General features: G+C 38.8%; 1 protein-coding gene across 1 annotated transcript; it reads right to left on the bottom strand.

Annotated features, from left to right (window-relative positions):
• Window positions 1–5,085: 5,085 nt before the first annotated feature.
• Window positions 5,086–25,586, bottom strand: AQP1 (aquaporin 1 (Colton blood group)). The gene is made up of 4 exons (XM_072412983.1): window positions 25,091–25,586; window positions 10,275–10,439; window positions 8,881–8,961; window positions 5,086–7,519 (listed from the first exon to the last, which is right to left on the bottom strand). Exons 1-4 carry the CDS (start codon window positions 25,484–25,486, stop codon window positions 7,343–7,345), a joined length of 819 nt encoding a protein of 272 aa, XP_072269084.1. The 5' UTR covers window positions 25,487–25,586; the 3' UTR covers window positions 5,086–7,342.
• Between the last annotated feature and the right edge of the window lie 2,240 nt (window positions 25,587–27,826).

Genomic DNA, 27,826 nt, shown 5'->3' with positions numbered 1-27,826 from the left:
AGGGAGCACACTGCCTATTTGCAGTCAACTGTTCTTAAGTGTTGAAAATAGTTATCAGCTTCATGGTGAGTGCATTGTTTTAGTGTATGAGCATATCAGAGACTTTCCTTGTGCAAACACAAACTTCTGTAGTACTATAAGGCATGAGTCTATTACTAAAGGACTATAAGCTGTTCATAAAGCAAAGTGAATTATCTCTTTTCAAGTAAATGGAAATGAGGAAATTAGTAAATGAGATAAGATGAAGCTCGGTTGGCTTCAACCATCCAATCATCTTTAAAAAACGAATTTATTTTTTTTAAGATTACCTTGTTCAGGTAGTCCTCGAGTTAAGGACATCCGATATATGGTGAACTCCTAGATACGAACGGGGGATTCCCTGCTTGCTTGTGTGCAGGACAGAGGCTTAATGGAGGAGGAGGGCAGTTTGCATGACTTGCAGAAGAAATCTTTTGCTAAACACAGCTGAGGTTGTGGGTGATCTTAAGAGCTGAGCTAATCTGTAACATCTTGTAACTCTTTAATGACCAAGACAAACTCTGCAGCTGTTTATTTTTGCATATCAAAGCACAGCTTGCTCCAGAAGTTAATGTTTGTGAGGATTTTATACAGTAACTGACACCATGTTGTCTAATGATATATTGAGACAAACATCTGTCCTAATGCATTTATTAAATTAATGTCCCTATTCCGACTTACATACAAATTCAACTTAAGAACAAACCTACAGTCCCTGTCTCGTATGTAACCCAGGGACTCCCTGTAGGTGATTGGGTATTAGCAAACTACCAGCGCATTCACATAGCTATACCATACCTGCGGGGAGAAAATGCTGATCTTCCCCATTCCAGTTCACACATTTCTATAGAACGCTTTAAGATTGTTTTTTGTAGCTACTGGATAATTCTTGAGTTGCTGCCAAACCTATCTGCTAAATTTTGCACTGATGTTAATGAGAACATTTAATTGGTAGACAGAAACTGTGACACCAGACATTTTTTTCTTCTTCTTTGAACTGGTTTCTAGAAAACGTTAGGAAAGAAAATTAGAGACAGATTCTCCCCATCGTCTCCCGCTCTGAGGGCGATGTGTCATCCGTATGGCGCTCGCATACAATGCGAAAAACCAAAGATGCTTACAGATTGTCATAGCTATTCCATAATCAATAAATGAGAATCAGAAAACTATTTCTAAAGATTGCTATCAGTGATAAATATATTACTTCTATAATTTATAAAAGTTTTGTCATTGGAAATGGCTGTGTCAAAGAAACGAATGGCAAAACGGCAAACAAAAATGGATTCTTGCCTTTTGTAAAATATCATTTATCATGAAACGTTTCCGCCTTTAGTTATATTGAATTTAATTTTTTATATCTTTGTTAAAATCTCTCAGAAAGTTTTTGAAAAATTGAGCAGCGCAAAACAAAACTATTTTCCAGAAAATTGTGAAAACATTTATAATACATCAGCGAGTTTTAGTGCCTTATTGATTAAAAAATTAAACAATTTACTCTAGGTTTGTATTATATTGATATGAATAAAGAACCTATATTTTTTATTTTTTTATTTTTAGATACGTAGTATATTTTAATATTATATTAACAATAATAATAATAAACAGTATTATTATAGGGCCAACATATTATGCAGCGCTGTACATTAAATCGGGGGTGCAAATGACAGACAGATACAGACAGTGACCCAGGAGGAGGAGGAGAGGAGCCTGCCCTGAAGAGCTTACAATCTAGGAGGTGGGGGAAGTATCACACAATAGGAAGGGGATATGGAATGGTGGGTAAGAAGTAAGGGTTAGGGATGAGCAAGCGAGATTTGTAAATTTGATCTCGCTGCAATTTGGACCTGTCTCGTTTAACGAACTCGTAAGCGCGTACGGCCTTGTGAATTCGGACATCAAATTCGGATTTTTCGGGACCTGGAGGATCAATTAGGGGAGCGGAGCTGACAGCCTGTCCTACCCCTGCCTTGATTGTTACTATTCCTGCCAAATGTCTTCCCTGTGCTTGGTTTCTTACTATCCTCCATCAGCTGACCATTGAATCTAGGTGATTCCACACTGAATTCTGTTCCTGTAATCCCGGGTGGAGCCGAGACCTGCTTTAGCAAAATAATTATAAGTGGCCATTGGGGTTACCTAAGCTATGTACGGGGTTAATAGGGCTGCTGGCCCCCTTTACCTGCCGTTGTCTTTCTCTATGGCAAATGCAGTGCAGAGACACACAAGCAAGGTTCCCACTCATTAACACAGATCCTTGCCTTACTTTATAACCGGGGTGGCATCATAAAGAGTGCTGGGGACCGACCTGTAAGGGCATTGGATCAGGGGTCCCCTGCACCCAGAAAAGAGCAGTAACTAGGGACCTGGATAGGAGACAACTGATGTCTCATTGGCTAAAATGTAAAAAAGAAAAAAAAAGTTTTATTTGAAAATTACATTACTATTATTTGATGAAAGGAGGGAAGGAGAAACCAGTAAAGGAAAATTACAAGCAGACTAAACTTCATCTCTAACATTCATTGGCCAGAATGAGTCACTTTATGATTATTTTCTTAGTAGCAGTTTCCATCATGGACACGCTGGGTTTACCAGTTGTTGCTCACAGCAAGCAGTCTCCATATCATTGTGGCTATAAATAGGAATGAACCCAAGTTTCCTCCGCACTCACAGAAGCTTATCCATAGATAGACGGGGCTTAGAGGGGCGAAGGAGGCCATAGCGCCCATTGTCAGGACAGAGGTCACGCTCTCAAGAAAAGTGCCACACCGAAGTTCTTTATATAAACCCTTTCCCGGGGCTATTTTTAGCACATTATAATTGCAGATGTGTTCACTGGAAAGAGAAATGGAACGCTTTTCATAGAAACGTCAAAAGTTCCACAGGCTGAGAGTAAAAAAAAAAAAGCTCTGTCAGCTCATGGGCACAAATGTATTCGCCTTTTTAGTCCGGAGAGTGGAAAGTCGTTTTCACAAAAATGTGTTTATATTTGTGGTTGTATAAATATATTAATGTAAACTCATTCGTGTCGGTGGCTTCTGTGCATTGTTTCCACTAAAATACCCGTGCAGCAGTATGAAGAAGAGAGATAGGGACAGAGCATTGCTAACCCATAACCGGGCCTGAACAGGGACCTGCATGGAAGGGGAGGCTCTGGGTAAAATGTTTATTTTGCCCACCCATCCTGTTGAAGCAAGATATTTATATAAATAATTCTCCTATTCAGGTCCCAGTCAGTGCTATTTTTCTGGGTGCACCAATGAACCATTGGGCATAGTGATCTTGCAGGCTGGTCCCTGCACCCTTTATGATACCATCCCTTTTCTAAAGTGGGGAACCTTGCTTGTCTGTCAATATTATTTGTGTGTTCGGACAGCCAACAGAACAATCCCATGTCACACAACACACACTGATAAATACAAAGATGACATATATATCATGGGGCACTTTTACCTGCTGAATGATGGCTATCTATCATCATTCATCTTCCACACAACACAGAACAGGGCAGTAAAAAGGATTTTTGTTAGCTACGGATCTTGTCTTTCCCCCAATCTTTTACTATACAATGGGCCTGATTTCTTAAAGCTGCTCCAAGACTGGAGAGGATACACTTTCATCAGTGAACCTGGGTGATCCAGAAAACCTGGAATGGATCTGGTCAAGGATTGAAAACATTTTCTAACAAATTGCAAAGGACTTTTAGGTAATTCATTGCAGGATCACCCAGCTTCATTGATGGAAGTGTATCCTCTCCAGCCTTAAGGAGCTTTAATAAATCAGGCCCAGTAAAAGAAGTAGCAGCTGCTGCCATGTCTCAATATAATAGCGCTAGCACTGCAGAATGATCGGTTTGCTCATTCTGCTGTTTTTACCTTCCCTAGTCTAGGTTCTGTTGTACAGGGACCACATTCGAAATCTCCAATTTTTTTCCCCATTCGCTATATCTCTACCCCTCATTCTTATCCAACTCCCCCTTATCCCCCTTTATTTCCCTGCAGCTCCCACTCTATCTCTATCTCTTCCTCTGTATTTCTTTTCATATCTCTCCTTCATCTCTTCCTGATTTCCTTTATATATTTTTCTCCTCTTTATCTCCTTTTCATCTCTACCTGATGTATTATATCGCTCCCTCAACCATTTCCACCTTTTCCCTCTCTGCTCTTTTAAACTCTTTTTCCCATTTCTTATCTCTCTCACCCTTTATGTCTATATCTCTATCTATCTGCATTTATCTTTGTCTCTGTCCTTATTTATATTTCCTTAGCGCCTTCTTCAATTCTCTATCTGTGTTCATCATCATCATCTCTCTCTTGCCTTCATCTTTGTCTCTGTATCTTACTTCATCTCTCTCTCTCTTCCCATCCCTTTTTTTTTCTTTTCTGCTCCTCTTCCTTTCTTCCCTTTGCTTGTCTTCTAAACCTTTCTCTCTCATTTTCTCTTCATTTTTTCTTTCCTTCTCTTCCCTTCTCCCCTTCCATTCCTTTCCTTTCCCTTCTCTTTTCTTCTCCTCCTAATCTTTCCTTCAGTTCTCTCCTTCTTCTCCCTTTTCTTTCTTTTCTCTCCCTTCAATTCTCTTCTCCTATTTCTATCTCAGCTTCCTTTCCTTCCCCTTTTCTTTTGTTCTCCCTTCACCTCTTACCTTTTCTCTTTTCTTTCCCTTACCTTTTCTTTTCTTCTCCTCTTCTCTTCTCCCCTCCCATTTTCTTCCTTTCCTTCTATTCTTTTCTTGCTTTTCCTCTTCATTTCCTTTCCATTCTCTTTTCATCTCTTCTTCCCTTTTCTTTTTATTTCATCCTCCCTTCACCTCTTCTATTTTCCCCTTCCTCTCATTTACCATCCCTTCTCTTTTCTTCTCCTTTTCCCTTCTCTCATTCCCTTCTCTTTTCCTCTCTCTCTCCTTCATTCCTTCATATAATTATTTCTTTCCTTCTTCATCTATCTCCCATTCCCTTTCTTCATTCTCTCAATCTTCCCTCTGCCTTTTCCTCAAATGAAGCTTTGATTTGAATGAACCCAACCTGCTGTGTAACGCTATACAACATCAAATAACAGATATAAGCAAACATCTTTCTCTCTGTTAGTACAAGCTTATTTTATTCAGAATCCATCTTGACACATATTTACAATATTGTGATATTTGATAACAGTGAAGCTAAGCAATGATACATAAAGTACTGTATAGTCTTTTAGTCGTGTTACACTTCAGAGACATGTGGCATTTAACGTCAGCTATTGTTATTTTCTACCAACCATATATTACGTCTGATAAAATCCTGAGTTTTTTTTCTTTATGTATATTTATATATATATTTATATATTTATATGGCATGTTTCCCCCATAGGCACTGCAAGGGTGACAATGAGTACGATGACTACAAATTCTTCTAGGTGATATATACAAAGTAATAGACAGTCCAGTGATTAATCTAGGAAAGGATAGGATGTACAATTAATGAAGTGGCGCTCTTATATTCTTCAACAACTATCAGAGTTTTCTTTGCCTATTGCTTTAAAAATCTATTTCTTATATCACCTTTCCTTTAACAACTGATGTATCAAATGGACAAAAACATTTCCGAAAAAAGATCTTTTTTCCTTGTCTAGATATCCATTTATGTTGTATTTCAAAAACATACATTTGTTCCCCTGTGTCTATTAATAATTCAAAGATACCCCCGCCTCATTAACAATGCTACACTTTATTATTGCCTAATTACCTTCTGGGCAACTTACATAGTCCACCTGAAAATTACACTTTTTCCATACGTAGAGTATTATGTTGTTAAAAACTCAAAATAGATTACATATTGATGGTAACTCCATTTCATTTCACAATTTCTGTTCATGCAGCAAATATTCCATATGCATATTTTTCTTATTTCTCACTTTGCAGAGGAAGTCTGAATAACGTTCAGGTCAAGTATATGGAAACCCTAAATCTGTTTGCAGTATTATTGGCATTATGTTTCTCGTTTATTAGGCAAATCCTGTTTGTGAACGTTGCTGCTTATTTTAAGATACTGGTTTAGCATTGTCACTCTGAAATAGGAAACTGAAACAAATTCCATTACTAAGCACTCAGTTTGGTGTCTCAACGTGGACCAGGGTGAAATATCTGTTAATCGTACTGAAATATTTCTCTTTCCATAGGTTACCTGCAGTGCTGGCTGCACACCTAGGCACCGCTTATTTAGGTTTGCAGAAGTGGATAATTACCCAATCTCACCAAGAGAGATCATAGCTCTGTGCAAATGTTCAATTGTCACTCAACATTGTAAGCAATTGTTAACAATAGGAATAAATGAGCGTTGCACAGTTGCAAAATCTAGTAGCAAAAATTGAACATCTGTACAGAGCCTACCATTTACACTAATATTAGGCACTGAGAACAGCCAAGAGCAGCATTTTCTCATGCACAGGTATGTATTTAGACTTGCCTATTGATCTTCAACCAGATATATCCCTAATAAAGTGTTACAATTACATTTGAGCACAGGTCCACTTTATCAGGAGTGCAGGTTTAACACAAAATCAATCCATTTGGAAACATTGGTTGACCATTAGGATGACCTTAGCTTACAGTAAGTATTCAGTGAATGCCTTAAGAAGCCTGCATAGTCCCTGGTCAATGTGGAGCCGTGTTTCCAAGCTGAGAATTAAAAAAATCATTGTTCCTTTACCTGTGGAACTAGTTTACATGGGCATGGGGTAACATTAGTTCCCCAGTGGCTCCCAGCAGCTTGGCAGCCCCAATAGCTATTCCCATTCCTAATGAATAAGCATTTGACTAATTGGCAGCAAATGGTATTGAAGTGCTCATTCCCAACCCAATTAATTCCCTAGGGTGGCCACAGGTGAGGTGCAGTTTCAGGGCATGAGGAGGCATTATTCACACCACAGCTTCACCGTCCATGTGAACAATTCCTAACACACCTCAAATCCATTTCCACAATCTCCGAAAAGCCAACCATAAATATTCCTGCCACCGATTCTTACGTTGCCGATACAGAAAATGTATTCACTAATTTAAATGCAGAGTATAAGATTCCTCTATTGCTGTAAAACATACATTTTAGAATTGTTTGTAAATACTTAGTGGTCATGCTTGTTTTATCATGCAACATCCTAAAAAAAAGAGATAAAATATTACAGTACGTTTTTTTGTATCTGAACATGAGGTTAGAAAATACAATGCAAAGGCATGGAAAGCAAACTGGAAAAAAATGCAAATAACAAAACAATTTTGGAAATTCTTTTTTTTTTCTTTATACAAAAGTCCATAATACTGACATCTCTCCATAGAATTTTTTGTTTATTTCATTCTTTATTTTGGTTTCATTTCCACTCTGGTGTTGTCATCTCCGTCTAATTCGTACTCCTCCACTTGTCCGTTGGTCCAAACCTTCATGCGGTCTGTGAGGTCACTGGTTCTTGGTGCCAAGATGAAGTCATAAATAAAGGCGGCTGCAGCACCACCGATCATTGGACCGACCCAAAAGATCTAACAATAAGGAAAAAGGAGGGTTACATTAGATTTCTTTTTCTTGTAGACCATGCACACAATGGCTGATTTATTAAAGTTTTCCAAGTCTGGAGAAGATAGTAATCCAGCAAACCTGGAATTGTATTCTTAAATTCATTAGCTCTTAGTTGGCAAATGTTTTCAATCCTAAACTAAATCAATTCTAGGTTTGCTGGATCACCCAGGTTCAGCCATTATAGACTATATTCTCCAGTCTTGGGGAGCTTTAATAAATTAGGCCCTATATCAAAGGTCATCCCCATATCCCCCATATTTAAAGTCTCACATTTAAATTTCTTGGTCATTCGGGCCCTTCAGTGGATCTTCCATATGGTTTTATGGTTTCAACCTAATCAAATCTTTTCACTATTGCTGCCTTTTTCAGAATGTCAAATGCTTTAGGGCCGCAGCTAGAAAAAGGTCAGATCCTAAAATTATTTGCTCAGATTACAAATATTCAGTCCAACGCTTATGGATCCCTGACCATCATACATTGTTGGATGTTCCATTGCAGCCATAGTCATTATTTGGAGTTGGCCCTGATTTTGCACATAATTGCCTTTTGCCTAAAGTGCTGCAAGGCCAATAAAGTTGATGATTTGGGCACAGAACATTATCAGTTTTATTTTTTTTTTCTTTGAGCAATTATCCTTTGTCAAAAGGTCCCTCAAAGGAGCTCACAATCTAATGCCCCTACCATAGTCATATATCATTACCACAGTCTAGGGGCATTGTTTGAGGAGAAGCCAATTAACCTAAGTTTGGGAAACCAGAGTGCCTGGAGAAAATCGGCACAAACATGTGCAGAAGCTGCAATCTCCATGGTATCCTGGCTCTAGATAGTGTCTTGGCCCAGACTCGAACCTGCAGTTTCATGCAAGAGTAGTAGCTAGCCAGACTCCTAGCCACTGAGCCAATGCCACTGCCCATCTAGTTGGGACCTCATTGTTCTGGCCTCAGTTAATGAACTATTGTTGGTGGATAAATGTGCTGTCCGGACCCAAAAACCAAGACGCAAACTACTAGAAAGGAAAGGATACACCTCTGATCTTCTAGTCTAGGTGTCTAGGTGTATTGAAATAGAACGAACGGACCCACTCTTACCATTCCCAGCCCTACAGAGACTTGTAAACAAGAAACGTTTGATTTTGGTGGTGAGGAGCCAGGAGACCCTTGGGCCAACAAGCACAGTTGGCCCATCAGAGCAGACGGTCCGGCTTTGGCAAACCCTATGGGACTGCTTTTAGAATCCCAGGATAACACAACCACCAAAATCTTTTCCATTTCCTGAATATCTCATAATAATCTCAAACTTTGGTTGGAGTTTGCTGACAACTTACCCAATGATATGTAAAGTTTTTAGTTAATACAGCTGAGCCAAAAGACCTGGCTGGGTTCATTCCACATCCAGTGTAGTCGATCTGTGAAAAGGAAAATGAATGCCACACATCACTGGTAGTTATAATTTACATTTGTAAATGCAGTTATTTTACATGTTTAAATTATTTTGTGATTTGGGGTTTTTCTGTATCAGCGTAAGGTTCTCCAAAAGCCCACTGTATATCACGTTCCACCTATTTTGGAAAGCCAATCCTTTTCTGAATGTACATAGTTTAGGGCACTGAGGGGTGCCAGTTGCCATCTGGAGGCAAACCAGAGGGTAACCGTTGGGTCACTGAGTATAAATGGTTATAACATGGAAACCCCTTCATAATGTTTTTAGGTTTATATATATATTTGCAAATATTATCATTCATTATACAGCTCTGATATAATAAAGCGCTCCAAGACTGGATAGGATACACTTTCATCAGTGAAGCTTGGTGATCCAGTAAACCTGGACTGGATCTGGTCCAGGATTCAAAACATTTGGTCGCACTTTGAAGAAATCCATTCCAGGTTTGCTGGATCACCCAGCTTCACTTATGATAGTGTATCTTCTCCAGCCTTGGAGAGCTTTAATAAATCAGACCCATACTCTTAGGGTTTTTAGGATATGGGTTGCATTAACACTTGCATGATAATCCACACACTTTCATGCTTCATCACATTTTTGGATGGATTAACAATAGATCTGAATGTACTTGCATGAGTTTTTTTAACAAAATCCACCACAATGTACACAGATGGTTCACATAAATGAATCACCGAATGGGGGGGCCATTTGAAATAAATAGCACCACAAGGCAAAGATCTATCTTCTATCCAATATTGTGTTTTGCAAAAACCCCTTTGTTGATCAGTCAAAAATGTTTTTTTAGTTTTGGAAAACTTGGGGAGGAACTAGACACCCTTTTTATGATTTACTGCTAACGAAATTTGAGTCATATAGGGTAGGTCCGGGAATTTCAATGAAGAGTACCAAAGAAATATGGATCATTTTACTTGGTACTTCTTATAAAATTTTGGGTGATCTGAAATTTTTCACAAGATATATCTAGAACAACACTTGGTAAACCACCATCTGTTGCATTAGGCTGCTCATGGATGATTAAAGCATGTTGCCGATTCAGAAATGATCAGGGTGCAAATGCATCATTGCCCTTTACTGGAAACACCAATAACATGAAGGGTTCTCCACATACACTTTGTTATATATGGCAATGACTGTCATGTAGGGTAGTAAAGGTCAAAGCAATAAACAGGCAACATGGTCCAAGATTTGAAATGGGACCCCTGTCTAAAACACAATGTCAGCAGGCAGAAAGAATTGTAAAGGAAAATGTCTTCTTACCGCGATCAGATGCCCCAGGGCAACAGAAAGTCCAATGGCGAGAGGAACGGAACCGGAGATGTCATGACGCCTTCGGTCTGTGACTGCTACAACGCAAAGGACCAACTGGAAAGTAACGAGGATCTCCACTCCCAACCCTTGTCCTGCAGTCACTCCAGCACTGAGCTGTACAAGACAAGAAGAACAAATATAGGAACTTATTAATAATTATAAATCTGTAGAGAAAAAGAAAGCAAATAATGTTCTGCTGAAAGTTCTGTATTCAATATTTCACAGTTATTAGTAAATGCAAGTACCTAGATTTATTCTGTATTCAGCCCCTGTAGACCTGAGCTAAGGATTGGAACAGCACAAGGATCTAATCCAGTGTTTTTCTAACTTTTTAACATGGGAAACCCTTAAAAAAATTTCAGATCTTCAGGGAACCCTTTTATAATTACTATATCCACAGCTCATAGTACATTATGGTGGTTGTCAGTGAGAAGAATTCTTCTTACATTGCTGGCCATTGGGAAGAATGTCACCCTTACACATAGCCAAAAACATCATTGGTGTCACTTACACTGACCTGAGGGGTGCAAACTGCTCATTGCTCAAGGAACCCCCAGCCACCTCTGGAGGAACATGGTTGAGAAACACTGATCTAATCAGTAGTGCTGCAGCAAAGGCAAACACATTATTGTGATGTGCTGCAATGGAATGATGTTTGTGTTTTTGGATGCTTTGGTGCATTGCCAAGCCAGTCCTTGGATTTGGAGTGGTTAGATGAAACACACCAAGGCACCAAGAATGTTTCACCTAATCCCCACATTATCACATCTGTGCAATATACTGCATATAGGTTCTTTATGGTCCACTGCACGGCGCAGGGTGGTGTGTCAGGGCTGCATACTTTGCCTGTATATTTTCTTCTGCATCCCATCCAAAAATATTCTGGAGAAGATCAGCCATACCAAATTAGATAATTGGTGAACAAAAAAAGAAACAATTGTTCATTATACACAAAACAAACCTAATGATATCCCGGTTGAAGTTTTAGAATAATTTGAGATTTTTCTGAATGGGTTTTGATCTACTACAACAGCTAGAAAGCTTCCCTTACAGTCCAATGTAATTAAACTCAAACTGAAACCCTCACAAGTTGAAACATTTTTTCCTTCTTAGTAACCACTGCATTTCCCTTCAATTTTGCCTACAAATTGCTATTTTGGCAATCATTTTGACATGAATAGTTTACTATTAAATTACTATTTATTAAGAATAAAATTACTAGCTGTTATTTTTGCACTTATTTAGTGCTTGTTAAATTGCAGAGTTTGAAAGATTTCTGTACCAGAGAAGAGAAAAGTTTTCTTGCAAACTGTATTTTCCCACCCATACTAGGAAACAGAAAAATAAATAAAATATATGCAATTTTGGTAAAACTTTTGGCAAACAATTTTGTTGGTTTTGCCCCTTTTACTTGCTGGATTGCAAAGCATGAAAGATTTCTGTACCAGAGAGGTGAAAAGTTTTCTTTTGCAAACTATATTTTCACACCCATACTAGGCAACAGAAAAACAGGACAAAAATATGCAATTTTGGAAAAATTTTGGCAAACAATTTTTCTCATGACTAGCTGTGAGTTTTGCTCTTAGTTTTTACAAAGTATGAAAGATTTCTGTAGCAGAAAGGAGAAATGTTTTCTTGCAAACTATATTTTCACACCCGTACTAGGGATGAACAAGCCTAAAGACAAACTAAAACAAAGAGAATTTTTGATTAATTTGGTCAGCAATTTAAGTCTCTGCCAAGATACACAATTTACGCTGCTGTCAGTGGCTGAGCCCTCCCTAATCATGTAGACAATTTACTGTTTCGGTTACACTACGAGCATCTATTGGGCGACCTGACACCTCTCCAAGAATTCCGTCACCATGACTACTATTATGTTATCTGTCTGTATATAAAACGCTCATTAATAATCAAGCCTTTATCCGTTTGGCCCTTTTGTGTGCGGGGGGAATAAAAAAAAGGCTGATACTTTTATTTACAATTCCTTCGCATCTCGTACGTTATTACAATAACCGCAAGGGTTTCAATGTATGCTGGAAAGTCTTCCCAAAAGATTAGGAATGCGACCCCCCTCCGGCGTCCTTCCACACCCCTTGTCTGCAAACAGCCGAGCGAGGCGCGGTGACTTCATCAAAATCTTTCCCCTGGTTTTTGGGGGTGCTCATTGTTGTCATGTCATGAATAGCTTTTTTTTTTAACTTTTTCTTTACCTAATTCCAAGCGAATTTTTTTACCGCCGATATGGCAACGCAAATCGGTCCCAATGACATTTTCTGTGTCTAAAAATAAAACAAGGTCTCATGATTTCACAGTGGATATTTTTTTAAAAGTTAGGCCCAGTTGTTGATTACAAGCACGAGGATGGAATCAAAAGAAGCCACTCTTTCAGCCCCGAGGAGGGCGTGCCGCAGCAATCACGCTGGAATAAATGCGTTGGCACAGTGAGCCGCTCCAGAAAATCCTTTGAGGGGTCTATTCATGCCTGAGAAAAGTGAACGCATTCCTCGGCTAACCTTTAAAAAGCTGCAAAGCCTATAGGTGCTATTAAACCCTGCCATTTAGCCACAAAATACCAATGTTTAAGCATGTTAAACGATGACATTCAGGCATTAGGAATTTCTGGGAATGTTCAGAAAATCTGTACTCTGATAAGCTTATTGTGGGCAGCTGAATGGCACGGTCTGTGTTTTTTTTCCTTTTACTAATGACATAATGAGAAAAAAAAATCTTAGAATATTACATTACAACTGCATCATGATAAAATGTTATATTTATGCAACATTGAATAAAGCAAAAGTCCACTAAAAATTGGTAATGTCTGAACAGAGGTCTCCGCGATAAACTGGGTGGTTTGTAAACCTGCTGTGCCCATCAGGAGGAGTGCCACCACCTTTGTGTTGGGAGTTCCCAGGTCTATACATCCACTGTGCCAATTGTGGGGGGTTCCCACTATTCCTGTGCCAAGTTTTGGGGCCTGCACACCCACTGTGCCCATTATAAGACATTCCAACAATCACTGATCCGGGTTCCCAGATTTGTACACCTGCTGTTCCATTAACGGGGGCTCCCACTGTCTTTGTGCTGGGAGTTTCCAAGACTATACATCCAATGTGTCAATGGTGAGGGGTTCCCACTATTCCTGTGCTGAGTTCTGGGGTCTGTGCACCCATTGTGGCCATTATGTGAGATTCCAACCATCACTCTGTTGAGTTCCTGGGTCTGCATACCCACTATGGCCATTATGAGTGGTTTTCAACATTCTGCACTGGCCTGTAATCCCACTGGGTCCATTATCAGATGTAACCACTGTACCTGAGTTTTTGGATCTGTACACCCTTTATGACTAATATAATGGATCCCAAACATTACTGTGCTGAGGTTTCTGTTACTGTACACCCACTGTGCCCAAAATGAGTTAATGAATGGTTTGCACCATTAGTTGAGTTCCCAGTTCTGTACACCCACTGTGTTTATTGTGAATGGTTGCAACCTTCTCCGTACTGGGATCCCAGGTCTACACACCCACTGTGCACATTATAAGGGGCTCCTATCATCTCTCTGATGAGTTCCCAGGTTTGTACACCCCCTGTTCCCATTATAGGGGTCTTTGTACTGAATTCCCAGGTCTGTACACCAGCTATAACCATTTTGATGGATTTTTTATTATGAAGAATATAACAGGAGAAGCTGGAAAACACAAAAGAACTTGAGAACGCCCCTAAACCCCCAGGTGGGCATATGTGAGTGGAAGAGTCTGAAATTTCAATGCTCAATCAGAACATTTCTTCCATTGGACAATGCCAACACATCTTCCTCCATTTTATCGTCTTTTACCCAATTCTCCAGCAGAGGGTACTATGCTGCTGACTTTGTAAAATATTTACCCCTTTTCTTAGAACGTGCCTCGATTACAGCACCACCTTCTGTCACGTGGAGGGATAACCTCCTTAACATATATCTATTCCCCAATTTATTCATGTAATTTTAATAAACATTCAGGTTTTATTGCTATCGTAGGGCTCCATTACAAATATTTCCTCTTTTCCTGTTCTTGAGACGACCTTATACCAAATAGGAAGTGAGGGAAAATCTGCAATAATGAAAGGACAATAACAAAAAGCTCACTGGGGCTTCTTCTCACATTAGCACCCCCTACTTAATATTTTGCTGTGCTTGTTGGAGAGTTTACATCACTTCTTGTCCCGGATTGACAACATACCAGGAAGGAGGTGACAATATCTAACCAACAAAGCTTAGGGATGCAAAAAAAAAACATGAGAGGAGGTCCAATCTCCCCCGTGATATCCAAAAAAAATGCTAGCCAACATCACACTACCCAACAACTACCCCTCCCAGTGGCGCTGATTCATTAAAGCTCTTCAAGGCTAGAAAGGATTTACTTTTATCAGTGAAGCTGGGTGATCCAGCAAACCTGGAATGGGCAGTCATTAGCTATTTGTTAGCAAATGTTTTCAATTTTCCATTCAAGGTTTGCTGGATCACCCAGCTTCATTGATGAAAGTGTATCCTCTCCAGTCTTGGAGAGCTTTAATAAATTAGGGCCAGTAAGTGGAAGGTACAATTTAAAAGAAAACTCTAGTTTTTTATTGCTAATCCCCTGATCTGTTCTCTGTGTAACTGCCAGCCAATGCTTGTGCAGTAGGGACTCCCATGATGGAACTTCATCCCTGCCTTGTTTTATACATTTCCTGATATTTACCAATACAACAATACAATATTAGGACTTTCGTCATGAGCACTTATTTTGGTCTAATTCTTTCTCCAATTCTTATGAAAATCCCCCAAACTCAGAACGTTTTAGCTGCAGATAAATTTTCCATGATGGTGAAGAAGAATGGCTCGCTGTGCATTTTCATAACACGGTTTATTACAGTCAGTCGTTAGCAGTTATTGCATTAAACTAAGTCACAAGCTGAGAATTCCAAACAAAGAGTTCGCTGAGTTCTTAGACGGCATTTATTTTCCTTCTTGTGAAACTTTTGAATCCTTATCTCTTGGTGCAGACTCTATATGAAATGGCCATCTTGCTTTAGGACTACACCCTCGGGCCCTATCGCAGTGAGCGTTAGAAAATCTTGTTGTCACGCTTAGCATGACTTAGCAGAAGCGAGTATTGGGGCACCCAATGGGGAGACGTGGGGTCACCATTACATAATATTACAATATTACTAAATACACAGCTAATGGTCCGCTGTTCACATTCATAGGATTTCCTATGATCAGTGCAGCCAAAGTACAGACTGTTTTCAAAAAGTTGCAAGGTATTTTTTTCTTACTTGTGGATTCACTAAAGGTGAATGATTATTCACTTTGCAAATTTGCTATATTAGGGAAAATAAGCTGGAGCTGCATTCATGTCAAACACCTGATCGTGTGCAAGTACAAATAATTCCCTTTGCACATTTATTATTATTATTATTATTATTATTATTATTATTAATAATAATAATAATACAGTATTTATATAGCGCCAACATATTACGTAGTGCTATACATTAAATAGGGGTTGCAAAGCCTGCCCAGAAGAGCTTACAATCTAGGAGATTTCTGCATATACAAAAATCCAAAGCTTTATATTATATTTTATTATTATTATTATTATTATTAATATTGTTAATAATAATAATACTAATGTTAATAAACTGTATTTATATAGCGCCAACATATTACGCAGCACTGTACATTAGAGCCGTTTATATATTCAGCTTGTTAAATGGCCGTTTTTTTTAATGAGCCTGCATGACATTGGGTCTGATTTATGAAAGCCCTGGACTGGATAGACTATTATGGGAGAATCTGGGTGATCCAGCAAACCTAGAAGGGATCTGGTCCAGAATTAAAAACATTTGCCAAATATTAGGAAATCATTTTTGGAAATACATTCCAGGTGGATTTTGTATAAAACGCAGTTCTAAAATTTGTCACCAAAAAAAATAACATTTTTTAAAATGATAATACAGCTCATAGTAATATTTTACTTTTCTGTAGATGCTTGTGGTTTCTTCAATATTTGCAACTAATTGTAAGCACATTTGAATCCTCTGCTTTATGGGAAAGGGTCATTCTCAAGCATGCTAGACCCAACTGATGTAGTTTTGAGTTTTGAAGATTCAATTAGGTTTTAAGGCTGAAAAATAATTTATATAGATTCTTTTAAAAGGCACTACATTGGTCTGTGTGCTCTAAATGCTTTTGCAAATCCAGACTTCACTGTGCTGCATGCTGTCCATTAAGAGAGCAGAGCTGTGGGAGGGGCCAGTAGTCCCACCTGCCACCAACAGCCTGCAGGAAACTACAGCAAGGGGCGGAGATAAGACCAGTCATCATGCACAAGGAGAGAGAACAGCAGTGACCGGTCTTTTATTACAGAAAGACAAAGGTTCAATATGAATTACTGCACAGATCATTGGCTACTGTGCTTGAAGAATAATGAATTTGCGGTTGAGTTGGATTAGGATTTTCATGGCAAATTTCAAAGTTTAAAGATTAGGTTAGGAGATTGATTTGGAGGTTGGAGAGAAAAAAGTGATTGAACGTAAAAATAGGAGCAAATGATGCATTCTGTCCTACAGAATACTGTCACAGCAGCAAAACAAATTCATATTGCCTGGCGCTCCACCAATCCCAAATCCTTTCCAGTAATCTACTGCGCTGCCTTTGACGCAAGTTAGAGGGATTCTCGGGTAACGCGATCATTTCTCATGCACTGTCAACACTAAAAGTAGGAAAATGTTCACCTAAAATATATTTCCTAATGATAATGAAAACATTCTGCACTAAAACATTTTCCTTGGTTAGATTGGTGGAGTTTTCAAGGCATCCAGTGGAAATTTAATAACAATTTTATCTGCATTTCTGCAGCTGGGATATCAGAGAATTAGCAAATCAAATAAATCAGAGATAAAAGTCCATTTCATTGGACAGGAATGGAGCTTCTGAGGCCGCCATTAAAGTGACCGGCATGGCCATAGCAAAGGTTCTTTTAAAGGAGACCTACGGGGCAAAAAAAAATGTTGGACCTCTCTAATATGGGGTCAGAGTGATCTCAAAACCTTTACATTATGCAAACTTGACTCTAGCTATCCTCTCCAGGCATTAATACCTTATTATTAGTTCATAAAGCAGAGAAAAGTTTATTTCAATGTACAGGAATGGAGATTTTGGGGCTGCCATTAAAGTGAATCTGTTGCTTTGTCTTACTTGACCGTACCAAACCTGTGGGGCAAAGAAATTTTGGACCTCCAGGTGCCTGGTATGGGGTCAGGGTACTCTCAAAACCTTTACAACCATTAGTTTGCATTGCCATCGGTTCCACCAATCCCCTCCTGTCTTTATTACTTCATTATTTGTTCTAGCAACCGGCCAACAGCAAGTTGAAGAAAAAGTTGTAAATGGTGGTCAGAGTCAAAGATCCATAAGGTACAGACCAAGTATTCAAAATATGAAAGTTTTAAAAAACATGCAAACTGGTTTTAAAGTTCTCAGAGAAGCCCAGTAGTAAAAATGAATATCCTACAGAAAAAAAGGATGGCTCCATTTGGAAAATGTTAGGAATCTGATACGGCTTAGCACTTTGCAGTTCTTTTTGCATTCGTGGTATTTACAAACACGAAGACCCAATGGGAATTCCTTCCACATGCCCATAGACCAGCTGATCCAAAATTGTTAGCGGCCTCTTTATCCCATAAAGCAATGAGCGCTGATGGAGCCTATGGGGCCGAATTACTAAATAAGTATAAACTGTTTCCTAAAGGCATTTGCTTGGTGTAAAGAACAGTATCACTTCCTTTAGTAAGTCAACCCCAAATTGTGACCTCTGCATATTAAAAAATACTTAATAAAAAAAAAAGTATTTTTTAAATACTGTTTTTGCCTTCCTCTGTATTACCTATGCCTATAGGGTTTCTATTTGGAATATGTTTATTTCCCCAGTGGTTGAACTAGATGGACTTCTGTCTTTTCTTTCAACCTAACTAACTATGTAACTATGAAAATTACAATGAAAAAATATACTTTGTACCCTGTAATGCTTTAACTTATCTCTCATTAGAGCTGATATCAAATATTTCTTGGCCCCAAACTAGGCAAGCTTCCGGGTCACCGATGTCTGCAAGTTTCACCATTGCAAAAGTCAAGCTCTTTTGATCAGAGTCTGATTTTGCTATCCCCTCTTCCTCTATGCCTGCCTATCATTGTTCAAATCGACAAAAAAATAAGTGTGATTTTATTATCAGCATGGTGTCACCTAAAGCACATCACACAATAACCCCTCCCAAATTGCAGGAATTTTCAATACAAAACCAAACTAATAATCACATTCTGTAACCTTCACCTGCCACAGGTTCAAGATACCGAATGGGCACACCTGCAAGGTTTTCAGAGTGTAAATTCTTCAAAAAACGTCACGAAATTAGTTAAAGTGTAACTAATATCATAACTATATTCCTGGATCAGGAAAAAAAGAATGGGTCCCAAAAAATCAATTTTAGAAAAAGAATTCATTACTAGTCTTGTGCAAGTTGCTGAGGGATTATTATTCCGTCATTCAGTGTTATTATTATTACTGTTATTCATCTCATCCTTATAAATGTATAAAGCAAGAAGAGAGCACCATGTCTCATGGACCTTTAAATTCCAACCAGCGTATTGTCCCAGTCTGCAAATGTCCCGTTTTATAGATCCGCGTTCCTCAACCAGGGTTCATCTGGAGGTTGCTGGGGGTTCCTTATGCAATGAGCAGTTTGCACCTCTCTGGTCAGTTTAGGTGACCCCAATGATATTTTTGGCTATCTGTAAGGGTGACATTCTTCCCAATGGCCAGCAATGAAAGAGGAATTCTTCCTACTGACCACCCCACTAATATACTGTGATCTGTGGATATATTATTAATAGAAGGGGTTCCCTGAAGACCTGAAAGTTATTTTAAGGGATCCCCATAGTTGGGAAATACTAGGACAGAACAAGATAGCAGTCTACAGGCTAGCGTGAAATTTGTTAGCATTATGGATGCGGCTGCTAGCAGGAAGCCGACTCACGGCAAATAGAATATTTTTCCAATTTCATAATTTTTATAATTTGCTTATCACCATAATAAACCTGATCCTTGTCCAGGAATATGGAACAAACACAGTTGCTGACAACGCTGTAGACAATCCACAGTTCTCGGAACAATAAACAAAATTATGAGGACATCAGAGATACATCTAATACCTAACCAAATAAAACATAATGTAAATGTAAAGATGACGGTTTTATTGCTCTTCTATACAATAAACATTTTTCAGGAAGATAGAGAATTGCAGGCCGACACTTTAATTGCCTCTGGTTGGGTGTTTCACCCTAATATTCCTTATCTGAGTTCTTCTGCATGATGCGGTGCGGAAATTCTTTGTTTCTCTATCACCCGCCAGTGGCAATGTTGTAAAATAATAGGAAATTGTTGTAAAGAATATAGTTCCCATGGGTGGAGAGAAAAAGCTGAAAATGCAGTGAATTCACAATGTTAAGTGTTGTGTTTCCAAAGCCACCTTGAGCAACGGATGACTCTGAAGCTGCAATGAAGCTACAAATCTTAGCATGACCAGGTCTGTGGGACAACTACCTGTAGTTCAGTGCCCCCACCTCTGCTAAGTGCTCCTTCTAAAAAAATACGCCAAAACACAAATTTTCTTGGTCTTGAAAGTTTACTTTTTTAGGCGATGGAGTGTGACGCAGGTTTGTTTTTGGAAAAGGATGTTATTGTGGACCTCTGCAGATGTCTCTGCTGGACAATTAAACATTGGGATCAATTCACAAAATAAGCACAAAGTTAGGATTTAAATTTTCAGCCTTGTGAATTGAGCCATATGTCACTGACAACCTTGTCCAGTTGACCATGCATTCTCATCATGTATGAAGCTGATCTGCAAATATTGGGATCGTCCATCCCAAGCAACAATCTGTGCCCATTTCAAAGCTACATTGAGTGCATTTGAACATGAAAGTGACCCAACCACCCTTTAGCTGTTACATTTGGGAAGGGATGGAGAGAATTATGTTCGTGCTGATATAGATGTGTATTTAAAATTTTGCATTATGTTTTCTGCTAGAACTGCTCTCCATATATATAACTTTACTCAATTTATATACTATAAATATAAACGGTGGGAATTGCAAGGTCAGATCACGCTGAGGAGACCCATGGACAAACCTACTGAACAGATGTGATATTTACAGCCTTACATGTACCCAGGGGAACTCCATGCCGGGGCCGCTCACCGACATTATCTGCACTCAACAATCCCAGTGGAACTGAACGATCATCTTTATTTCAAACCTTGCTTTAGAAATTGTCAGGCTGACATAGGATAGCATTTTAAATCAGTGCAGAACTCCTGAAAACAAGAACTCAACTATAATAAAATATTGGGTTAAAATATTAAAATATTTTAACCCAAAATATTAAAATAAGTGAATTACCTATTTGACATTTTTATGACCGTTTCTCTCTGCTGTGGGCCTGAACAAAGTGAAAATTAGAAATATAATGTTGATGCTAGTTTATTTCTTTTGTAACTGCAAAGTGCGGGATTCGGGTACACCAATTTAGAAGCATGGGGGGTAAAAGGTAGAAAAACGTAGTGTGAAGTTTTCTTACTTTTTAATGCAGTCACCATGTAAAGTAGCTTTTCCCAACCTTTTTAACATGGGGAACTCTTGAAATAATTTTCAGGTCTCCAGGGAACCCCTTCTATAATTAATAATCCACATCCACAGCTCAGTGGTGGTCAGTTGGAAGAATTCCTTTTACATTGCATGCCATTGGGAAGAATGTCACCCTTACAGATAGCCAAAAAGATCATTGGTGTCACTTATACTGACCGGAGAGGTGCAAACTGCTCATTGCTCAAGGAACCCCCAGCAACCTCTGGAGGAACCTTGGGGTTTCATGAAACTCTGGTTGAGAAAGATGTTGATCTACAACAGGCTCAACCACATCCCCAACCTCTCCCGTCAGTTAATGGGAGGGGTTGGAAACCATTTTTTGCATGTGGCTGCAGCAGATTGCGGTGTGATTCCCAAAAAGCAACATAACATTTCGTAACCTGCAGTTTAAAGATTTGTACCACAGCCAAATGCATTTCTTCAAACAATAACAACACCAGTTTGCTGTGTGCATGGGAGCTGCCCAATGCCCACTTTAACACCATAGATGTGAAAGAACCCTAAAGGAACTTTGTTGTACCTGATCTCAGAAGGGAAGGGTTCACCTTTATCATCAATACCTGTAAAGTGACCCTACAGATACACAAGTGCAATATAACAAATGCAAGGTGTATTTAAGAAGACATATAGCAATAAAAACATCCTAATGCATTTACTGCTACAGTGCTTATGAAGGCATATGAGACACTATTATAAAATGCATCAAGACATTCTCACTGCTGCTTGTGTTCTAAAATACACCTTCCTGATCCTTCATTGCATTTTTGGTCATTTTTTGTGCATTGTTTGTTTACTTAGCTGAGCATAGCGGAGTGGAGTTGGAGAAGTTTGCATGCTGTTTCTGTTAGCAACAGCAGTTTTTGAATTATATTTGAAGTATTTGAAGATACCCCAGGAGAGGAGCCAAGTATACCAACCTCTCTTGTTTCCTCTTTACCCACCATTCCAGCACTGCAGCTTCCCCAAGGTTCTTTAGCATTGGACACTTATAGGAGTAGCGGATGCCATGCTCGGTGCTGTTGATTTCTTCTCCGATCATTACATTAAGTGAGGAATTGGTTGGATGAAGAAGCCTGAGTGTGCGGTGGAGAATGTAGTTGCATGACACTCCCGGAAGTGTCAAATGCTAAAGAAACCATGACGGCTGCAGTGCTGGAACAGAAAGGTGGAAGAGATGGGCCCCAGTGAGGTAAGTAGAATGACTCATCCAGGGAACTTCAGCTGCAAGAGAGTAAGTTTATGTGGAAAACTGAAGTATTCTTATCTCTTGGAACACAGAACCTCGGTGTTCTTGCCGGGCTCAACTAATGTCCCAACTTCTCCCATTTGCTTGAAGTTGGGAACCATTTTTTGCATGCAGTTGCATTTGGCTGCAGCAGTTTGAGGCGTGGTTCCCAAAACATTTTCTTCCTTTTTAGCTACCCAGTTGTTGTTGTTTGAGAATTTGCATGGCAGCAGCCTCGCCCATACAAATCTCTCCCAGACACACAGCAGCGGATTACCGTGCACCAGGGAGCTGCCGGGCCACATGACAGGGTGACAACACAAATAGCAGAGAAGCACAAAGTGTTGCCACCCTATAAACCTCTCAGCAAGGATATTCATTGGCAGTATTACAGTGATAATTCTAATAAAATTACAGGTAAAATATGGAGAATTTCTTTAGAAAATCTCATTACCATGTTATAGCTTGTATGGGATATTACTGATTTGGTTTACCAAGAGCCAGACATGCAGTGAGATGCGGCATTTTGCTGCAGGCTTCCCCATAATTTCAAGTAAATGGTAGTGGTTGGGAACCTTTTTTTGCATGCAGCTGCTGCAGAATGTGGCATGGTTCCTTAAAAGCAGCAAACTGATTTTAGACGCACGTTTGCTATTGGAGGATTTGTGCCGCAGCAGCATGCAAATGTGATTACCTGTGGTGCAGTTTGTTGCTCCCAGGTGCAGAGCTGCCATTTGCTTTGTACCTGGGAGTGGCCAACTGGGCGCTTTTCCACCTTGGGTATAAAAATACCCCTAATACCTTAATTCCCAGCAACCCCTGCCATGTCACCACCCTCTCTGTGCCATCTTTATTATTAGGATCCACCAAATACATCAAAACATTTACCTATCCCACTGCAAGTTTTCAAAATTCATTTGTAAATATATTCTGTGTTTTTTTATTTTGTTTTTTGTAAGAGTGAATATTCTTGTGTCTTACTGGAGGAATACAACCCCCAGCATGCCCTGTCACTGCTAGCTGGCATGGAATGCTGGGACTTTTAGTTTCACAAATTCAGAATCTACTTAGATCACTGGTGCTTGCTTTGAGATTGAAATTAGAATAAATAATAATAATAATATTGTATTAATCGTATTTAATTTGTTGAGTAATGTGTGTCGAGTCATTGAGCAATACTTACTCAGCCCAGGAAAATTCATAGTATTGCTAGGCGTTAGGATGAATTATTACTGCGGAGTGGTGAAAGTTGTTTTTCCTCTGACGGAAAACAGTAGTGACTTTCTTCCCAAGAGAACATCAAAGTGTTACAACAGCTGACATGAATACTAATGGACAGGTTGTATGTACCCAAGCCCTGCGCAGCCTTGACCAAGGGGGCTGTTATCTGGACCACTCCCCCCCCCCCTACACATACACATTGGGGGGGTCACTTTCTGGAAAAACTCGACTTGCCAATTCTCCAAACTAAACCTTACAGATTGTATGACACTGCTATGTATATTACTGATAGAAGAAAACAGACCAGGAAATATGTAGATAGGTTACAGAGAACGGTATTTGTCAGACATTAAAATGTTACATGATAATAAAACTAATAAAAAGCATGAAATAATTATTCTCTATACAATGCAATTGTACTATTCCCTTGGGGTTCATCATAACTATGAGATATTATAACAAACCTATACAATCCATGGGATTAGGTTTAAATCTGGCAAGCCTTGGCACTGTATAGTTCATGGTTGTTGTAATTTAGATTATACAATTATTATTAATAAATGATATTTATATAGCGCCAACATATTACGTAGCGCTGTACAATAAATAGGGCTGCAAATGAGAGACAGATACAGACAGTGATACAGAAGGAGGAGAGGACCCTGACCATAAGAGCTTACAATCCAAAAGGTGCCGGGTGTACCACACAATCAGATTGTGATGTGTATCATGAATTCATCTCAATCTATATCATTTTGTATCAATATTAGAAGTCAAGGAAGATGTGCAGTGTGAAAGAGCAAATCTAATCTATACAAAGAATATAGATAGATACATTAAAGATATATTGTGGCTGATTTATCAAAGCTTGGTGCTATCAGTAGCTTGGTGAATGTTGTGGTATTTCATTTTGCAAAGAATACCCAACCATGTGCAAAGAGATCTAAATGAAGCATTTTTCCTTGAACGTGATTGGATGGTTCAATTGCAAGTTTCAGTTCATACACTAAGTTTAGGGAGATATTATTCCTCGCAGGTAGATTATTCATTTTGTTTCATTAACAGCCTGTATTCCTTTGGTAAATCAACATTATTGATCTGATAAATGTATTGATTGATTGATAAATAGATAGATAGATAGATAGATAGATAGATAGATGGATGGATGGATTGGTGAATTATCAGTGCTGTGCCCAATATTTCACCACCTTGCACTGAGATCCCAGGTCTGCACACCTAGTTATGGTTTGTACACCTGCTGTGCCTATTTTGAGCACCAAAGAGCAGCCAATTAGATTGCACTTTCCATGTGTCTGCTTGATTCTAACTAGTGAAAACGTAAACCTGATTGGTTGTTGAGGGTTGCTAATCGTGTTCTTGCCTTGTTATTAAGATTTCTTTGCAGATTATGAATAATGTGTTAGTACATGTAATGATGGATAAAGATAGATATACAATAAGTCAACAATATAAAAATAAATTCTATGAACAATGTTTTGCTGCAATTTAATTCAGAGTAATTATTCACCCCCAAATTTGGAATCTTCACACAGGTACAATTTTGTTAGCAATAAAAAATAAACCGACTTACCCCATTGAGCCCCAAGGAGTTATTTTCAAGGCCAGAGGTGATACCGGAGAGAATGGCGGTGGCGACCACTGCGCCGAGGCACTGGGCGATGATGTACATGACGGCTTTAAGGATGCTGATCTGACAGGTAAGAAGGCAGCCCAGGGTGACCGCCGGGTTAAGGTGAGCCCCGCTGATGTGGCCCACGCTCTGAGCCATGGTGGCAATCGATATCCCAAAAGCTAAAGACACCTTGACGATGTCTTGCGACCGGCTGGCGGTCTGAGTGGTGTTGTCAGCGATGGGGAAATTGAACCCCAAAGCAGCGCCGATACTGATAAAAACAAAAAGGATCATGGCTAAAAATTCCGCGATGACCGCCCTCCAGAAAGCTTTCTTCTTGAATTCGCTCGCCATTTTTTTTTTAAACAAATAAAAAAAATTTAGCAAAAAAAAGTTTTAATAACTTGGATCAATTAAAAAAAAAAGTTCTTCCCGGTAAAAGACTGAGCAGAACTCTGAGGGAAAAGTTCAGTGATGGCTTATTTATAGGGGTTGGGTGGTCTGGCAGAGGAAAGGGGTGTTCTACAAAAGGAGGAAGGAAAATTTACATAGATGCAGTAGAAAGCTTGTACCAAGCTGCCAATTCCTCCCTGTGTCTACTTTCCACCAGCTCGCTCCCTCTGCACTCAGATAAGCTACTACAGTGCACACATTGCATTCACTTTGCTGTTGCTGCTGCTGGAAAACACTCAACAAACTCTAAAAAAACTTTTTCCAAACTCTTCCTATCATCTAAACTAATCTTTTTTAATAAGTGTTCCAGCTTATTTTGTATTTGTGTTTTCCTTTTTGTTTGTTTATTGTTTTTGTTTTTTTACTTTGCAGTGTTTGTGTTTTAAAAGTATTTTACTTTGTTATTTGATTTCTATATATGTATATATATATATATATATATATATATATATATATATATATTTGATGAATGGTATATATTTATATGTATTTGTTTAATATTATAACTTTTTTTTATATATTTTACTTTACTAGACCAAACTTTTTTTTTAGTATATGTGTTTCTTTATTAAATATTTCAGCTTAATACTTACTCATGGCAGTTCCCAGCAGCTTGCTCATCCCCAACTCTGCACCAGTTCCTAATTCATCAGAAATTGCACATTTTACAGTAAATATGCAATAAGAGCTCACTGTTGCACCCATTCAAACTTTTTGGGTGCTGTGGATGAGACTCTATGGGGTCTCTTTCTAAAGCAATGAATCTGACATTCCCTGGTGGAGAATCTTTCCGAACCATGCTTTTCAATGGCTGCAATTGATCCTTCACCAAGGAATGTGACAGTGAAAATTAGATTCACTACTTTATACAGTAAATAGATCCCAACCATGGGCGTGGTCCTTGGATGTGAGTAAGCGGTAACCACAGCACAACTTCACTATCAGTTTGCAGAAGTCCTTATTTTTATTTTTTTCTACATTTTTTTTACATTTCTAAGAAGCATTTTATTAGTTATGATTTTTGTTGTTTTATAATTTTTTTTACTTTTTAATTACATATAATGAAACGTATTGGTCCCTAGATGTGGTGGTTGCATTAGTTTGATGTGGGCAGCACGGTGGCTCAGTGGCTTTTGCAGCGCTGGGTCCCAGGTTTTATTCTCAGCCAGGACATTATCTGCATGGAGTTTGCAGGTTCTCCCCGTGTTTGCCCAAGTTTCCTCCCACATTACAAAAACATGTAGTTAGGTTAGTTGGCTTCCCCCCCAAAAATTGTTCCTAGACTGTGTTAATGACATATGACTATGGTAGGGACATTAGATTGTGAACCCCTTTGAGGGACAACTAGTGACATGACTATGGACTTTGTACAGCGCTGCCTAGTATGCTGGCGCTTTATAAATACTGGCTTAAACATGTGCAGGGTAAGGGCAGGTTTACACTGTTGTTGGCACCTTGCCAGCTGCTCAGTCACTTCTAAAGAACCAACATCTGAACATTTGACAGTTCTAGTACCGCTCACTGCCGCCCCTGTTCATTCTCTATGGAGCTGAGGTATGAGGAAGCAGTAATTGTGCTGCAATCAGAGTGTGAACAAAGCCTAATACATTATAGTAATACATTTCTCTAAACAAACAATGCTAATTTAATTTAAAAGACAAAAAAAGTTAAAATTCTGATATGCATGGGCAACTAATGGGTCATTATGTCACTTTTTGTATGCGTCTGTCATTTGCAACCTCTATTTAATGTACAGCACTGCATATTATGTTGACGCTATATAAATACAGTTTATTATTAATAATAATAATATTATTAATAAAATTAATAATGATAATATTTATGACTACACTGGGGCAATTATGACCATATATGGGCAATCATTACAATGCACAAACAAAACAAATTGATTAGGATAATAAATGGGTAACTTGTACTATACATGGGCAGCAAAGGGGAAATACAAGAAACAGAAACATCACTGCAATGCTGCATATTTGTAACATTACTGCCAGTTAATGGGGAGCATTTCCAAGGGTCATTTTAGCCCCATCGTACCCCTAAAATAAAAATGTCCCTCTTTATTTCAATGATTTAAAAAAAATAGAATGAGATTGAGACATTTGGAAGTTTGTACCAATTGTATTGATCTATATTATTCAGTGGATAGATATGGATTGCCATAGACAGGCAGACATTTATGCCAATAACAGTAAGGAGGGCATTGGCTGGCCATCTGTA

Source organism: Pyxicephalus adspersus, chromosome 5 (assembly GCF_032062135.1).
Source record: "Pyxicephalus adspersus chromosome 5, UCB_Pads_2.0, whole genome shotgun sequence".
Lineage (NCBI taxonomy): Eukaryota > Metazoa > Chordata > Amphibia > Anura > Pyxicephalidae > Pyxicephalus > Pyxicephalus adspersus.
The sequence above is the reverse complement of the archived record's forward strand: the minus strand, read 5'-3'. Positions and strand labels throughout refer to the sequence as shown.

Bases quoted from the DNA above. Each gene is read 5' to 3' on its own strand.
- AQP1 (XM_072412983.1), bottom strand. From the start codon at position 25,486: ATGGCGAGCGAATTCAAGAAGAAAGCTTTCTGGAGGGCGGTCATCGCG. The intron at 10,440-25,090 runs GTAAGTCGGTTT...TGTCTTGTACAG, and splicing joins ACTCCTTGGGGCTCAATGGG to CTCAGTGCTGGAGTGACTGC. The intron at 7,520-8,880 runs GTAAGTTGTCAG...CCTTATTGTTAG, and splicing joins AAAACTTTACATATCATTGG to ATCTTTTGGGTCGGTCCAAT.